The sequence below is a fragment of the Sceloporus undulatus genome, chromosome 1, assembly GCF_019175285.1.
Source record: "Sceloporus undulatus isolate JIND9_A2432 ecotype Alabama chromosome 1, SceUnd_v1.1, whole genome shotgun sequence".
Taxonomy (NCBI): Eukaryota; Metazoa; Chordata; class Lepidosauria; order Squamata; family Phrynosomatidae; genus Sceloporus; species Sceloporus undulatus.
In genome coordinates, this window is record NC_056522.1 from 123701277 (window position 1) to 123718201 (window position 16925).

General features: G+C 39.4%; 1 protein-coding gene across 1 annotated transcript in view; it reads right to left on the reverse strand.

The window, feature by feature from the left end:
- Nucleotides 1-1743: 1743 nt before the first annotated feature.
- The window catches only part of SH3BGRL2 (SH3 domain binding glutamate rich protein like 2), a 36815-nt gene continuing 21633 nt past the window's right edge, over nucleotides 1744-16925 (reverse strand). Inside the window, exons 3-4 of the mRNA XM_042446426.1 lie at nucleotides 5626-5706; nucleotides 1744-4179 (exon numbers count right to left, since the gene is read on the reverse strand). Of these exons, the coding sequence (XP_042302360.1) occupies nucleotides 4165-4179; nucleotides 5626-5706 (96 nt within the window). The 3' untranslated portion in view covers nucleotides 1744-4164. The remainder of the gene's footprint in view (nucleotides 4180-5625; nucleotides 5707-16925) is intronic.

Sequence of the window (16925 nt, forward strand, 5' to 3'; positions counted from 1 at the left end):
GCTGCCGATCAGCTTCTGGGCGCAATACAAAGTGTTGGTTATTACATTTAAAGCCCTACATGGCTTGGGCCCGAGTTATTTAAGGAAATGCCTCTCCCTACACAATCCACGCCACACTCTTAGAACATCAGGGAAGAAACTATTGGAACATATGAAAACTAGACTAACTACAACTTCCCATAAAGTGTTTACAGCTGCAGCCCCTAAATTATGAAACTTACCGGAAGAGATCAGTCTCATTACCACCAATTTAAAAAGGCACTTAAGACGGTTCTCTTTCAGCGGGCCTATCCACCTGACCTTTTATAGCTGGTTTTATGGAACATTCCCACTCTGACTTGATAGCACGGAAAATTGACAACGATTTGGCCTTTTTAGTGATTGGTAGTAATATTGGTGTTCTTTTACTAACTGTATTTTTAGATAATATTATATTTTGTATTGTGTTGTGGTTTTTATTCTTTGCTGTAATCCTGCCTTGATCCACAGGGAGAGGTGGGAAATACAAATAAAATTTATTATTTATTATTATTACAAATGACAGGAAATTAAAGGATGAACAGCAGAAGCTGCTTACAGTAAATCTTCCCCCAAACCTATTAGAAACCTTCAAAATTTAATATATTACCTTTGTAAGCTTTTAATTTCTCTTCAACCAAGGTGCTCCACATGCTCTTGAGAGATCCTTCTGTTCTGGGCCATTTCACACATTACTTAGCATCAAGTTGTTTAAAGCAACAAATAGACACTTCAAAGAGTCATTCATGGCAACCTGGGGCCCTTTATGTTACACAATTACAACATCATAGACCCACTTTAATTGCCATGTTTTCTTCAGCATTTGATTTGGCTGTGTGTGGTATTAAAGTGTATAAAAAATGCTAAGTCGCCTTTTTGGTCCAAAAGGTAACACAGAGATAATTTTATTAATAAATAAATGCCATCACAGATGACTGGAACAAATTAACCATGGTGCTGATTGACAGAGCGGGAGAGATGATGCTGGTTTAGCCACAACATACATAGGAACATAAGCACATCATTATAAGATGAGGAGACCATAAAAACGGCTAATTAAAATGTTTGTGAACAAAAGAAAGGAGGCTAAATTTTAAGACACACAAACTGAAAGAAGAATTACATTATTTTGGAAGAATTACATTATTTTTTTAAAAAAACAAGGCTGTAAAATAATCCAAATAAAATGGTAGATTTCAAGCATTTTACAAAAATTTAAAACGAACTGAAAAGCCTAATTTTGTACTTAGCAATCACCAGTGAGTTGATCAGTCTGGTACAGGCATAAAAACAAAACAACTTTTCATTCAACCTTGCATTCTAGTAGCATGCTCCCACTGCCATAAAAATAAAAATGTAAGGCATCTTGACAATGTTGTACCTTTTGCCCACAAACATCACTAACTAAAATTAGCTAAGATGCTACTTTAAGCATGCTGAAGAACTCGCATGTGCACAGTGGAATGGAAAACACAGTGGACTGTCAAGCCTTTTCCACCCTCCTCGTAACAAAAAATTTGTCCTCTTCCCTCCCCAAAGAACCTGCTTTTGGGGCTTCCCTGAGCTCTGAACACTTCAACAGGCCTCACTTATGCATTTCATTTTTACTTGCATTTGGAATATTTGAGCTTCTTCATGGTTGGTTCTGGGTGGCTTCTCTTTCACTTCTCTTATTCTTTTAGGACTTGAACTACTTTGTTACCCTGATCAAGAGGCTCCAGACTGAACTCACTTGACTAAAGAAGGGACACTCTCACACATTCTGCTTGTGTGTGGGAGCACATGAAATGCAGAGCCAAATGCTGATTCAAGTCCTCTAGCCCTCTGCCCAAAGGAAGTCAGGGCTTATAGTCTCAGCAGCATCCAGCTACACCACTCCCACCATCAAATTAATTAGAGTTGTTGAGGAAGGGTATTAGTTCTTAACTTTGAATGCACCCAGTTTCAATTCCATTGGGTTCTCTTTTTGCATTGCCTGTGTCAGCTAGGGTTGATGGGACTTACAGTCAACCTCTGGAGTTGTGCATAATTCCTATTCTTCTGCTACACAATAAACATAAGCTGCAGTTTAGTTATGTGTTTTGCTTAATTCTCATTGAAATGAATGAGATTTAAGCTAATTATAACCAGCTCGCCCTAAAATAGCTTAAACACAACTTTCTCTGAGTGTGAACTTCAACAAGTATTTCTCTTTGGGATAGTAGCATAGAATGTGAACTTCACATATAAGCACCTACATTTTAAATTAGGGCTTGAAATTAGGATTTAGGATTTATGTAAACTGATACACTGGAATATCCAAATATTATTAGTTCTACATAAGAAACAATTCTGAGTGCTGCCAAAAGTTCAGTTCTGAAAGGAAATCTACTCCAGACTAAAATCCTGCTGGTTGAGATCTTCCAATTACAACAGATGCAAAATCAGCAGCATCTGAATCTTTGTATTTGTAGTTCTGATATTTTCATTCTTCCCATGGTATAGGTAAGCATCCTGGGATGCAGGGACTGCAAGCTGTACACTGGCAAATCTAGTGGTCTTTTAGAACAGAGACACTTCATAAAGAAGCAAAGGGAAACCATGGAAAAGCATCCATATAGAAGCAACCACAAATTTAGGTTCAAACAGGGGGAAAAAAGAAAGTATTGGGGAACTGTTTTGACAAGAAGGCTGCTAAAAAATCTTTCCCCTCAAAATTGGCACAGTAGTGGGGCTTCAAATGATAAATAAAACTATTTTTTAAAAAGTTAGCTATGCCATAATCCTATACACACTCACATGAGAATGGCTCTCAATGGAAATTACTTCAGAGTAGAGATGAATTGGAATACATTACTATTGTTTCAATCCGACATTGTTCATTCAAATCAGGGAGACAGGGCACAAGGCCCTCCAAACATTGCTAGCCTACAACTGCCACAATCCTTTACCACTGGTTATGCTAGCTACAGGCACAGGCTGTTGTGTTCTAACAACATTTGGAGGGGTTACAAATCCCTGATTTATAAGTATCAAAGATATACCACTTGGAAAGAATGTGCTATCCTTACTACTGATTATGGCTCATCACAGGAAGATCCTAAACATTCCAGCCTAATCCAGCACAAGCAGGTAAAGTGACATATTTTGTAGACAGAAAATAACGCTTCTGTCTTTTGTAAAAAAAATTAAAAACAAAAACCAAACCTCCTCATACCACCTTCCCTTTAAGGCAACAGAACTATTAACCTGCTTAAAATTCTGGTTTAAGTGCTTTAACAGGCTCTGGTTACATTCCATGGCACTATACAGGTTTTATCCTTTGTTCTGCCATGAATCTCACTGACAGCAATGATACTGTAAAATAGAGTAATAAATACTGAATTTATAAGTATCAACTTTGGCAAATGTGTAGCTCAAAGTGAGAGACCCTGGCATTCATTCCCCTCTAGAGTTGAGATGTATGTCGTTGGATGCCTCACAGCAAATTCTTTCTCTGAGGCTGCATGAAGAGATTATTCTTAGTTTACAGTCAAAGCAAAGTCCTCAACCCTGGAGTGAGGTGTCATGTGCAGGAAGATTTTTGCCTTCATAATCTACAGCAACATGTCAGCCAGATGAGAGGTGAGATTTTCGATATTTGATTTTTCATGGGAAAAATAAACCAGGGCCTATCAATAGCTATGAGCACATTTTCAGCACAATTAGATTTTTTTTTGGGGGGGGGGGGTCGAAACCCTGCCTTTTTTCGGATTTTGGATTTTTTTTTGGGAAGGTTATATTTTCACAACTCAACACTGCTTATTTTCATGGTTAATTGTGTTGAAGGTCATGTCTGCTGCATCTCTCAGCTCAGAACCACTGAAGCTCTCACAATACAGACTGTATTATTCAAATGGAACATCACAGCCTTACTAGAACAATGGTCCCTGGCATTTACTTCAGATATGTTTGCAAAGAAGGGAGAGTACCCACCACCACCACCACCACTACCATTTACCCCAATTTGTTTCCACTGTCAAATTTCACTTCTTCAGTGTCAAGCAAAATATTGATGGTGCACATTGGCTTGTATCACAGTGATCCACTAGGGAAAGTGTTGTGTGCTGAACATCAAGGATTTCATTCACCCAGACAATGTGCTTGTTGAATCCTCAAGGAACTTTGTTAAGGCTCTGATTCCTATTTTTAAAAGAGTGAGAGAGAGAGAAACAAATTATATTGTTATCTATCTATCTATCTATCTATCTATCTATCTATCTATCTATCACACTCTGTAACCTGTTTAATTTCTAAAATGACTTAAGGAAAAATAGCCTGCAGAATTTCTTTACATAGAACCCATGTCATGGCATTATCCAATATTTGTTTGTTTGTTTATTGTTTTAATGTCACCAGACACTAAAACAATAAAGCTTCAAAACACAAGGCTTTAAAAAAAACCTCACAACTATAGAAATAACATAATAATTTTAAAAAAGTAATGGAGGGAGTTAAAAACATGATGAAACAGAAATAAAACCCAGTAAATCAGAGGCTGAATCTGCTGAACTTAAAGGCCTTTTAAAATAGCTGAGTTTTTGTCATACTGTTATGGGACACTAGAAGACTGGGATTCAAATCCCTGCTGAGCCATAGAAACCCAGCCAGTGACCTTGGACAAGTCATACTGTCTCAGCCTCATAGAAAGGCAAAGCCAAGACAAGCCAGCCCCCTCTGAACAAATCTTGCTGAGAAAACTTAGTGATAGGGTAGTCTTAAGTCAGAAATGACCACACAACAACAATCTAAAAGGCTACATTTTCAGAGCCTTGCAGAAAAGACAGCATTCCAGAAAATTTATACCCACTCCTAACATATACCTCCTAAACTTCAGAAAACACAAATCAGTAAGTTTGGATTTAGAATGGACAACAGAAGAGGACAGAAATGAAAGAAGGTGGTCCTTAAGGTACCCTGATCCAACACACTGTTGCTGTTTAATAAAAACAAAGGATTATGCCTATATGCCATGGTATAGGTGGCAGAGATTCCTCATGGAGAGTCCAAATGAATCAGCTACAAATTATTTGGTAATTCACTATTACAGACAGAATACCCCATGATTTGATTTGGCTATATTTCAAGAGGATCCAAAAAAAAAAAAAAAAAATGCAACACACTTCAAAGGGAATGATCCCCTTTCCAGTTATGATGGCTCAACTTCTTGATGTTCTGTTAAGAGTTTAGCCCTAAAGAACTTGATTAACATCAGCTGAGTTAATCACACTTTGAGCACAGGATCTAAATCCAATTGCAGAAACTAGTCTATACATACCATTGAGCCAATGAGTTAACTTTATGATTCTTAACCCCCTAAACTTGGTCCCAACTACAGCAGACCCATTAAATCAGTGACTTAGTAAGTCAGCACTTAGGTAATTCACTGATTCAAGGGTCTACTTAGTTGGGTGTCAAGCCTAAGGGGATAAGAATCATGAAGATAACAATTCTACTTTTTTCAAGTTCAGATACTGACAAGAACACCTCACGCTCCTTCATTTTATTTTACCTCTGGATCACAGAATGCACCATTTACTAGGAAAGAGATAGCACTTCAAATTATGCTTCAGATCATGAAATATTTACCTTTGATGCCAAACTAGGTTTCAACCCAAGAAATGTAAAGACAGTGTTGCTTTCCTTGGATTCAAAGAATGAGTCATAATCCTAAAGACATGAGAAGGAAGAAAAAAGGAAGAGTAAGATACATGTCAGTGTTTCAGTCACATTTCAATGCTTCAGTCAGAGGGACAGAATAATTGGGTTACTGAGAATATATACACACACACACACACACACACACACACATATAGTGTGCCTAGCATTGCTAAATCAATTAGCATAATCCCAGTCTCCTAATTACTTGACAATGTCTTATTTGTTACTGAACATACAGAGACCCAAAGATAAATAATCAATTAGTAAAGTAAGGATTTTACTATAAAGGACTCCTCCCAACAGATCATAGCAGATCAAAGGAACATAAAGAACTACTTGACATGGAAGCAAGTTCATCTAAACCACAAATGGAAATATAATAATTATATCTTCATTGTAAAAAGAAAATTGCTTCATCATTTTACCAAACAACATCAAAGGACATATGCTGTCCTAGTTCTGGCCTACACCTTAGAAATCAGTTCTGTAAGCTTTCTTCACCATTAGCTTCATATTTTAAGTAGTGTTTTAAAAAGCGGAATAAAGTTTCCTATTTCTGGTCAGAATATCTAAAATTTCAAATAAAAATATCTGAAAAGCTCAATTCTCTGCATATCTATCGAGGAACAGGTATCAGTGAATTAAATGAGGTTTAGTCCCAGATATAAGTGGGCACAGGATTGCAGCTTACTTGGGGAGGTCCCAAAAACTATTGCAAAGAGATGCATAAACCTAAGGCAGATGCCTAAATAAAAGCTGAAAATCAAATGCAGGTTTGGCAAAGGCACTGTGCTATTTTATAGTTTTAAAAATGATGGAATCCTGTTGGGCAATTATGAACGCATAACCTAGAGTTATCTACTTGTGACTGTTAAGTATTCGCAATCCCTACATTGCCTGTGGTTTAGGGGATAAGGACTGCATCAGCACCCACTCTCCACTTACCAGGAAGCAGCCACTGGAATGGATGAGGGTCTGTTCCCTTGCCAATCTGGCAGCAACCCATTTACCCATCTTCCTGCAAGCAATTTCCAGTATGAGGGGGAACTGGAACAGGGACCCTCTTTCTACCTGCCACATTGGAGATCTCATGGGAGAGGAGGGGACCCCCAGTTAGCTGCTTCCCAAGTGACTGGGAAACAATCAAAACAGCTGCTTCCCAGTAAATGGGGACTGGGAGGGATCAGAATGGGATTCATTGCACAGCACTACACTGTTTACACACACATAAATCTCTTGCAGGATTCTGGCCAATATTCTAATATGATTAAGGGTGACAAATGTCAGTAACTGCTGAACAATTGGAAATTGCAACAAAATCTTGTGTGAAGATATCACACAATTTGTTTAGCCAAGCATGTCACTCTTTTCAGGGCCCTCTCTCCAGTTTTCCATCTCCTCTAATGATTGATAAGAAATCTATACCTTGCCCAAGCCAGCATGGCATAGTGGTTTGAGTGCTGGACTGAAACCCACTGGGTGATCTTGGGCAAGTCACATGCTCTCATCTTCAAGGGCAAGCAATGGCACACCTCCTCTGAACAAATCTTGCCACGAAAAACCTTTCATAGGGTCACCATAAATCATAAACTGGGAATCAAAGTAGACCACAAATTGAACATGAGTCAACAGTGCAATGCGGCAGCTAAAAACGCCAATGCAATTTTAGGCTGCATCAATAGAAGTATAGTGTCTAGATCAAGGGAAGTAATAGTGCTGCTCTGGTCAGGCCCCATCTGGAATACTGTGTCCAGTTCTGGGCACCAAAATTTAAAAAGGATGTTGAGAAATTGGAGCGTGTCCAAAGGAGGGAGACTAAAATGGTGAAGGGTCTGGAAACCATGCCCTATGGGGAAGGACTTAGGGAGCTGGGAATGTTTAGCCTGGAGAAGAGAAGGTTAAGAGGTGATATGATAGCCTTGTTTAAATAATTTAAGGGGTGTCAAATTGAGGAGGGAGCTAACTTGTTTTCTGCTGCTCCAGAGACTAGAACCCAGAGCAATGGATGCAAGCTAAAGGAAAAGAGATTCCACCTCAACATTAGGAGGAACTTCCTGACAGTTAGGGCTGTTTGACAGTGGAACACACTCCCTCGGAGTGTAGTGGAGTCTCCTTCCTTGGAGGTCTTTAAGCAGAGGCTGGATGGCCGTCTGTTGGAGATGCTTTGATCTGGATTTCCTGCATGGCAGGGAGTTGGACTGGATGGCCCTTGTGGTGTCTTCCAACTCTATGATTCTATGATAAACTACTTTTTAAAATAGGGTCGCCATTAGTCATGAACTACTTGAAGACACACACCAACAACTATTTTGCCCACTGAGCATACCAGTACTCAATATTCATTGTACTACCTTGAATAGTTTGTTTTGCATATGGCAATTTTTCCTTTTCGTCTGCATTTCTGCAAACCTTTTCGTTTGCATTTCTAGCCTCCTGATACATACCTCTCCTGTGTGCAGATGGTGCTGCTTTGATTACATAAGGACTGGGCTGTGAGAGAATGAATTCACAATTTACATATAGAATTTGAGCCTTACCAAACTGTCAGAGAAATGCTTAGAATCATCTCAAGTAGTAGTAATGCACTATAGGTGACTAGCACAGCTGGACCCTTCTGCATACCCTCCAACTGTTCTGATTTGGCAGGGACAGCCCCAATTAAACCTCTATCATCTGGTGACAGGGGAGCCATAGTGGAGTTGTGCACATGGAAACTCCTATGCTGCACATGTCCAGTTAGGACCTCAGCCGTAACATGTCACCTTACAGGCAAACAAATCAATTTCTAAGAATAGTGCATCTGAAATTATTAATCATGTTTCAGTTATGCTCTCAGGCAGAAAGAGAGCTGCAAAAGGGCTTACTTTTTTGTTACAAAAAAAATCCTAGTGTTGTCAAGTTGTGCATCCACTCAACTGTTAAGGAGTTAGGTTAGGAATGGGGAAAGTCTGGTCAGTTTCAGTGGTTTATCTGATGTGGGGGACTGGCTATTTCATTTTCGTAATAACCCAGGGCCTAGCATCATATTTGTGTCCACTGGCTAGAACTGTTTCTTTCTTTCCTTATAACTCTCCATGGATCAGCAGCCAATGGCTTGTGGACCAGAACTGGTCCAGGGACCATCTCTTTGAGTAGCACTACTCTCACTATATCTTCATTAGTCCTGCCTTCTTGACAACTTTGCTCTGATGTTAAAATGATGAAGCTCCTTGGAGGCAAACACAGGACAGGAATACATTAGCTGGATCACACCTTGTATCTATCTCAAATGTTGTAGGACTGCAACTCCTAGCCAGCAAAGCCAGGAATGAAGATTGCAGGGAGCTGTAGTCCAACACCACCAGAAGGGTCACACTTTGCCTACTCCTGCTCTGTCTGAATGCCTTTTCACTTGATGCAATTCTAAGCAATTCTAACAGTGGCATAAATGCTAGCCACTGTAGGAAGCAGAGTATCTTGCACAAGTTATAAAAGCAGGGTGAAAAGAGAGATGGAGGAGGAGAAATATCACCTGATGGGTAATCAGCTGAATCAGACCCCCTGCTTCTCAGAGGCTTAATACACTGCCTTGCTCACAATGGGACTCACTTTCAGGCTGAAAGGGCAATTCCATTCTGTGGGAATGACAAATGAAAGCTCTTGCTAGGCACTGCTTTCAAGAGCTGATATTTTGACAAAGCCTTCAGAGTGTTTTAAAGGCTCACTTTTAGTTTCTGTTTGCCATCTATTTATTGCTTCCCCTGTTTCACTAACAACCTTATGCTTTGAACAGAGGCTTTGTTATTAAAGTCTTAAAAGATTCAAAAGGAAAAGTCCTCTTTGCACAAAGTTCACATGCAAACAACTTGGACTGAAATGCCATCCTGCCACAAACCAATTCAGCTATGCAGGTTTTAATAGGAATCCACTATTGATATATTCCTGTCTGTCCAAAAAATATGTCAATAAATAATTAGTATAACAAGTAAGCATTGGGGAGGCATTTCAAAAGGAATATATAGGAAGTATTCCTGAGCATTTATACATCAAATAGCTATGCTGGCTGACCTGTTTTGGCTGTTAACCTAGTCTTCTAAGTGCTTTGATTAATAATATCCTTGGAAGAATCCTTTATTTAAATCATCTTCAGAAATATTTTTGCAGGATATCCCATTTATGGGGCCAACACTGTGCAGTGATTTGAGTGCTGGACCAGGAATCCATGAAACCATGGCTCCCAGACACTGCAAGCGGAGGCGGAGCCAGACCACCGCAATCCGGCGGTCTGTAACGCGCCCAGGTTTCCAAGGATTTGGATAAGATATTGCTGCATGTTTGTCAGCTTTTCTGGGTTAAAATCAGGCAAAGTTATCACATTAAAATTAAAGGCTACAATTACTGCTAACAGTCACTATTTGCTTTGCCTTTTCATCCTTTTTGACATGTATGTATTTTCCTATCCTCATCCATGCCTTGGCACTTCTCCCATACTTCACACAGCCACCATTTACCATAGATCCCTCTTCATCCAGCCAGCCTTTAGGCTGAGCACAAACAGTTATATCTGCCAGAATTTTATAAGTTCTTTGGCATCGTATTCCCTTGCTTCATCCTTTACATACTTTATAATATGCCCCTAAGTTTTACCTTCGACTTATCCACAAATCATATCAAAATTCATAATTTTGCCCCCCCCCCAAACCTGCCCTTGATTTATACATGAGGTCAACTATAAGCAAGTACTTCAAAAGCTTAAGCTACCAACGTTTTTCTCTGTTTATCTCAATGGTGCTACAAGATCCCTTTGCATCAAGAAACGGTTGTTTCCAAACCCAAAAAAATGTCTGTGTCAAGAGAAAGAGAATATAAAGAAAAATTAGTGAAAATTCAATTTCCCACCTTTTCTTCTCATCTACATTTCCTCCATTATCTGTTCTTAATTCAGTTTTTATACCTTATGTGTGTGTGTGCCTGTGTGTGAGAAAGAGAGACATGAGAGTATGAGAAAGCGTATAGAAACTGTATGAATGTGTGAGAGTTTCAGGCTAGTGTGGAGGGGAAACCAGCAGTTAGGGGAAGGATTCATTCTTTCCCGCAAATCCTCCATTTCCACTTCCACCTAAAGTTGCTTTTCAAAACAAACCTCCTCAACATGTTCTGCCAATAAATCAGGTTACTCTCAGCACCCTCATATGGGAACAATTTCTTCTCCATATAGCTACCAATCTACCTTAGATGATTGTAAAGAATAGAATAATATATCCAAAGAGCCTTGAAAACCCAAATACTGTATATAAAAGCCAAGTAGTGCAGTTAGGGTTATCATAGTGGCTTATCCAGCTATTTCTGCTGGCCTCCAATATCTGGAAGGCCCCAAGTGTGTATCTCTACTCTAAAGGAATCGAAATATCTCCCTAAACATACACATATGTAAGTAAATCAACAGAAAAATGCTATGTATCACAGTTAAAAACTAGGTAATCTGAAAACAGGACAAAAATACAGTTGAAAAATAGGAAGCCAGTTAAGTGCATTATCATTTTTCATCTAATAATTTTCCATGTTTTAGGGACTGACTTAAGCATTTCACCTGTCAGATAAATAATGTGATTACATGAAACAGGCTCACCAAATGTGATTTGCTGCCTGCAGAGCTCACAAGACATGGCATGCAAGTTAGTTTGCTAATTACCTGGAAAGAGATGCAAATCAACTTGGGAGTATGTCTGCCCTCTTCCCTGGAGCTCAAAAGAAGTATTCACCGCAGAGGTATTAGAAATACAGTTCACTGAAGAAAAGCAGCCTGCCAGCATTATAACCAAACATCTATCACTACTTTATTTGACCCAGCATATGAACAGGAGAGTAGAAGATGAAAGATTCTGGGAAACTGTGGCTAAATTTAATTAGCTTTGCCCAGGCTGCCACCTAAATTCTAGGTCTCAAAAGAAAGCTAATGCTAAATTCATCAAAGTTCGGCTAATATTTAGGAATTTGCTACATGCAGGATGGATGATCACAAGTATGAGTTTGGAGGAGTTGGGCAGAGCAGTGGAAGACAGGAAGTCTTGCAGATGTCTCATCAGGAGGGTCGTCATGGGTTGAGATCAATAGGAGGGCAATTAACAACAACAAAACAAAGACACATTTGCAAGGCAACAACCAGAGTCTTTAGCAATAAGCTCCCTGAGAACAGGAATGATCATACATTGGGAAGGACAAGAGAAACACAGAACTATTACAGAAATCTTTTTGTATTATTAGGAGACAACGACTCATCAATAAATGTTATGTATATTAACTGACAGCCTTTAATTATGTGTTGCAAATCTTCTTTGGTACCTAGGCAGTTAGCCATGGTATGATTAAACTTAGGTAACTTGTAGAATGAGAACAAGGTATGGAAAAAGAGAGAGAGAATTTGCTGAGTATTTCCCTGGAGCGATAGGGGTGGTCATAGCAAGTTCCCCAGGTAAATAAATTTTATGGTATGCCTTGTTTTGCTATCAATATGCCCTCCAATGAATACCAAGTGTCATAGACTATATTTCAGAGGAAGGTACTGGCCAAACTACCTCTGAGTATTCCTCGCCTAGGAAAACCCTATGAAATTCAAGGGGTCGCCATAAGTTAACAGGTGACTTTAGGGTACATAGACACACACACAAGAACTGTACATAAACAGGGCAGCAGAGGCTTTCCTCCATTGACTGCCCATCTGATTTTTGGTAGCAAAGGAGATAGGTCTCAGATGACAACCTGAAAAGAAGGTGGGTTCCTGAGGGAATAGGAGATAACTGGGTTACTTAAGATTTCTAAGAACATTTGCAACACATATTGGAAAATCCTGAAAAACAAACACTTCAGAAAAGTGTTATCTATAAACAAAGCTTTAAAAAAGTGCCCAGTGCCCATGGGGACTGAGGCAGTGTGAAAAATGACAAAGTTGTTGCCCACATAAGTAACTTCCAAACTCTGTCTAAAGCACAAATGGCTGCTGCTCTTACATGGACCGTCTCAGCAACAGTAGTGCTCTGATCAGTAATCTTAGTGGGGGTGGGATATAATCTGAAGATATTGGCTATAATACAGTTGGGCATGAAATTCATGAGGTTACCATAGGTTGACAGTTGACATGAAGGCATATACATACAGGACAAGTCAGTTTTTGCCACAGGAACTGGCAAAACCATCTCTAAGTTTTCTTTGCCTAAGAAAACTCTATGAAATTCATGGGGTCACCATAAGTGTGCAGGTGACCTGAAGGCAGATACATACATACACACACACACACACACACACATCCCTCTTGAAAAGCCACTATAAGAAAACAACTTCCTGCTATGTTTGCTCAAGTGCCCCACATCCAATGAGAAATCCCAACTGCCCTTTTAGTTTGTGAGCCTGCATATTAGCTTTTATCATACACCAGGAGAGAGAATCACATGAGATGCTGTTGGACTGTAACTCCCAACAGCCTAGCCAACATAGCCAATAGTGAAGCAAGTTGTAGTCTAGCAGTATCTGGAGGACTATATGATTCCCATCCCAACCATGCACAAAATATTTCCAGCTGCATGTGTTAGATGACGTGGGTCACAGTTTATCAAAGCCAAGTAAACCTGCTTTGCTGTTTTGGCTAGAGTGGCATGGCAACCTCTGCCCCCAATTTTTCCAATTCTTTACTCCAGTGTAAATCCCTTTGCATTCAATACGTCTTACGTCCAGGTAAGTAGGGGTAGGATTACATCCTCAGGCTGAGAAGACTGTACAGGGGCCCTTTCATATTACACAATTACAATACTATAATTCCACTTTAACCTCTGGGCATCCTGGGTTTTGTAGTTTGGTCAGAAAACTAGAGACATTCTCTGGCTGAGAGTCCTAAATGATCCTCCCTAAACTGTCAATCCCAGATTCCATAGGAAAAAAAATCATGGCAGTTAAAGTAGAATTGTAGTGCAACAACTGTACAATGTGAAGGGCCCAGGATTGCACAGTGTTATGTTTGTTTTTATTTAGTTAAATTTCTACATAAACAACCTTAATACTATAACCTTTGTTCAAGCTGGAAATGATACAGGGAAAGGCATCATGGAGTCCCAGCCTTTTCTCTGACATCAAGATTAATCCAGTGTTTAATAGTAGCACTATCACCATGGAGAGTTCTCCTCTTGATATTGACAATTGTGTATTGTTTGAGAATTTGTGAAAGACAGAGCAGCTGCTGTTTAATGCTGGATTGCTAATTATTTCTTACTGTTCACTTGGACATTCCCCTAACTCTTTGTTGTCCATACCTCTAGGCTCCGGTCACTTCTGGCTACATGCTATTAGGGGCAAGGACAAGAGTTGTGTGTTGCTACAGTGGTAAAACAGAACGCATGGCCCATTTGTGTGTTGCCAGAAATCCTTGGGCAATACTACAGTTATCCTCAAAGCAACACAACTCTTATCACTAAAACATCAGGTAGGATATACCCACAAGAGCACATCCAACACATTTTTTTGATTAAAAAGAAAAAACAGACCTCTTCACAACTTCTCAGACAGATACTAACTTTTATAGAAACAAATCTATAATGCAGAGAGGGGGAAAATCAACTGCCAAGTGTGTTATTTTGAACATAAAGCTGGCAGGAAAAGAAGTTAAAGTCTCCCTCACCTTTTATTTCCCCTCACCTCTCTGATAAAGAAATAATAGTAGAGACTTCTGTTATATAGTTAAAGATTGAACTGTTATACATTTAAAGATTTAAAAATGGAAATCAAAAGAAAGCCAAAACAATTTGGAGTTTCTGCTGTGAACAACCACTCAGAGAAGCATGAACATCTTTAACACCTGCTAAGCACACAGGGATGTCAAATCCAATGAAGGTATTTTGATGTGAGGATCAAGGATGAACAACTGCACCAGGGATGGGAGCCAACTTATGGCTTGCGTCCTCTAGCATCTCACCAGTTTCACTTTAGCCTTATTTTTGTCACTTCCACTTATGTTGTTCTTATTACAGTATATGCCTTCAAGTCTCATGGTGACCCTAAGCTGAACCTATCATGGGGTTCTCTTGGCAAGATTTGTTCAGAGAAGGTTTGCCATTGCCTTCCCCTGAGGCTGAGAGCATGTAGCTTGCTTTATTTTCTATTAATTTTCAGTAATTCTTCTGTTTAGGGGGATGATAGGCAGAATTAAACACAAACATGATGTTTGGAGAGCTGCTTAGACAGTCCTCAAGCAATTTAATTTTAATTTAAAACTGGGGCACCCAGGGGCTCTGGGATGTTGAGAAGCCAGGAAAATGGGTGTTGAGGTTGTATGTGACCCGACCTCACCCCTGTGATGCTAACTGATCATGTTGCTGAGTGTTTTAAAGAATGCTCCAGTTATTGTTATCTGCATCCTATCTCTCTTCCCATGGGCTCAGGGGAACACACAGGGTTTTCCTCCCAGCTTTAGCTTCACAACAACCCTATGACTATGAGGTAGGTCAAGCTGAAACAACAATGAGTTTTGTGGCTCAGGGTTTGCTTCTGTCCTCACTGCTTCTGTCCTCACTACTGAAATATCTGCACTATAAAGGTATCCATTTCATACCACTTTAATCATAAATGCTCCCTCTTAAAGATTCATTTGGGATTTGCAGCATGGTGAGGTATACAGTATTCTCTGCTAGACATCTCTAGCACACTCCTCTGAACTACAGCTCCAAAGGATGGGAAGGCTTGAGCCTTCCAAATGTAGCTCAACTATTACCCTCATGATCCTTCACCACAAACAGGGACTAATTATTCATTCTATAGGAATACAAAAGGGGACATTCATAAATGAGCATTCAGGCATGACAGTCTTTTGGGCAGCATTAACTACTTAGCTATGGCCATTTCATAATAGAGTTCCATTACAGAAATTATACTGATTGCACTATGCAAAGCAACCAGCTGCGTATGTTTATTTCACATAACATTTGCTGACAAGGAAAGCACACATGCTGTCTTTAAAACGTCACAAGGGAAGCATTCCAGATATATTAAGTATAGTTTTTCATCTTCTAGTATTAACTAAATTAAGAAGACAGACTTCCAGAAGAACAGATAGGGCAGTTTAAGCCATTCTGAAAGGATTAAATATGCCTATCCCATTTTTCAGAATATTCTCATTAGCACTCAGAATGTTGACATCCTTTAAAGGCAAAGCTATAATCTTTGCAGTCTGTATCCAAAGCATGTAAATATTTTTAAAACTCTATAGATATTTTCTCTCACACACACCCATATACATGCATACCCACAGAGGGAGAGACAGGAAAAAAACCTAAAGTTTTTTTCAAAATGTAGGCAGGTGTTGCACGGTTACTCATACAATCAGCCAAAGATCCACCTTCAAACTTCCTTTTCAGCTGTGAGAAATCCTGCAAAGAAATTTGCTTCACCCTTCTCTGCAACATTTGAAAACATATGGAATGGGAGTCTATAGGAAAAAAAATATCTCCTAATTGCAAAGATAGCTATCAGGCAGCTTGTCAAGCATGTATTCCACTGCCCATAAAATAGCACTTAAACTGGAAAGGTGAGACTTTGGCAACTCTCCAGTGAATTACAGCAAAACGAAGAATACTTTGTAAATCAGATTTTGTTCACCTCTTGAGTAAAGGTCCCATTTTCAGCTATCCATTTTCAACACTCAGCTACTCATTATGGTTAATTGCAAAAACAGTATGGGCAAGGAACTGTAAAAGGATTAAATTAGTTACCAGGAATGTACATATTTTAACAGGATTGTCATACACTTAGGCAGCTGCTAGCATCAGATGTTCATTCTGTTCATGGTAATTTTGTCAACATTCAAGCACAACCAGAAACCCACAAAACCAAATGCAACTGTGGGGAGTACCAGTAATCTATTGCAGGAATAGCAAGTGCCACAGCAGTGAGAGTAGCTTCTGTCCTCCAGAATAACAGATAACATAAGTACAGTGGTTCCTCCACATTCACTGGAATTAGGAGTGAAGGATTCCCGTGAATGTGGGAAAAATGCAAATTTAAAAAAAACTATTCTTTTTAGCTAAGAGAATACCTCTCTGGGAATCGGCAGGTCCTCTAGTGCAACTCTGTCATCAATACCTGCCAGAAACTGATCACAAAATCATACTGGAGGACCTACAAATGCCCAGAGAAGTGCTTTCTCTAGGAACTTCTAGCTTCTCCAGAACAACTCTATGGTGAACTTCTGGCAGAGTTGTGCTAGAGGA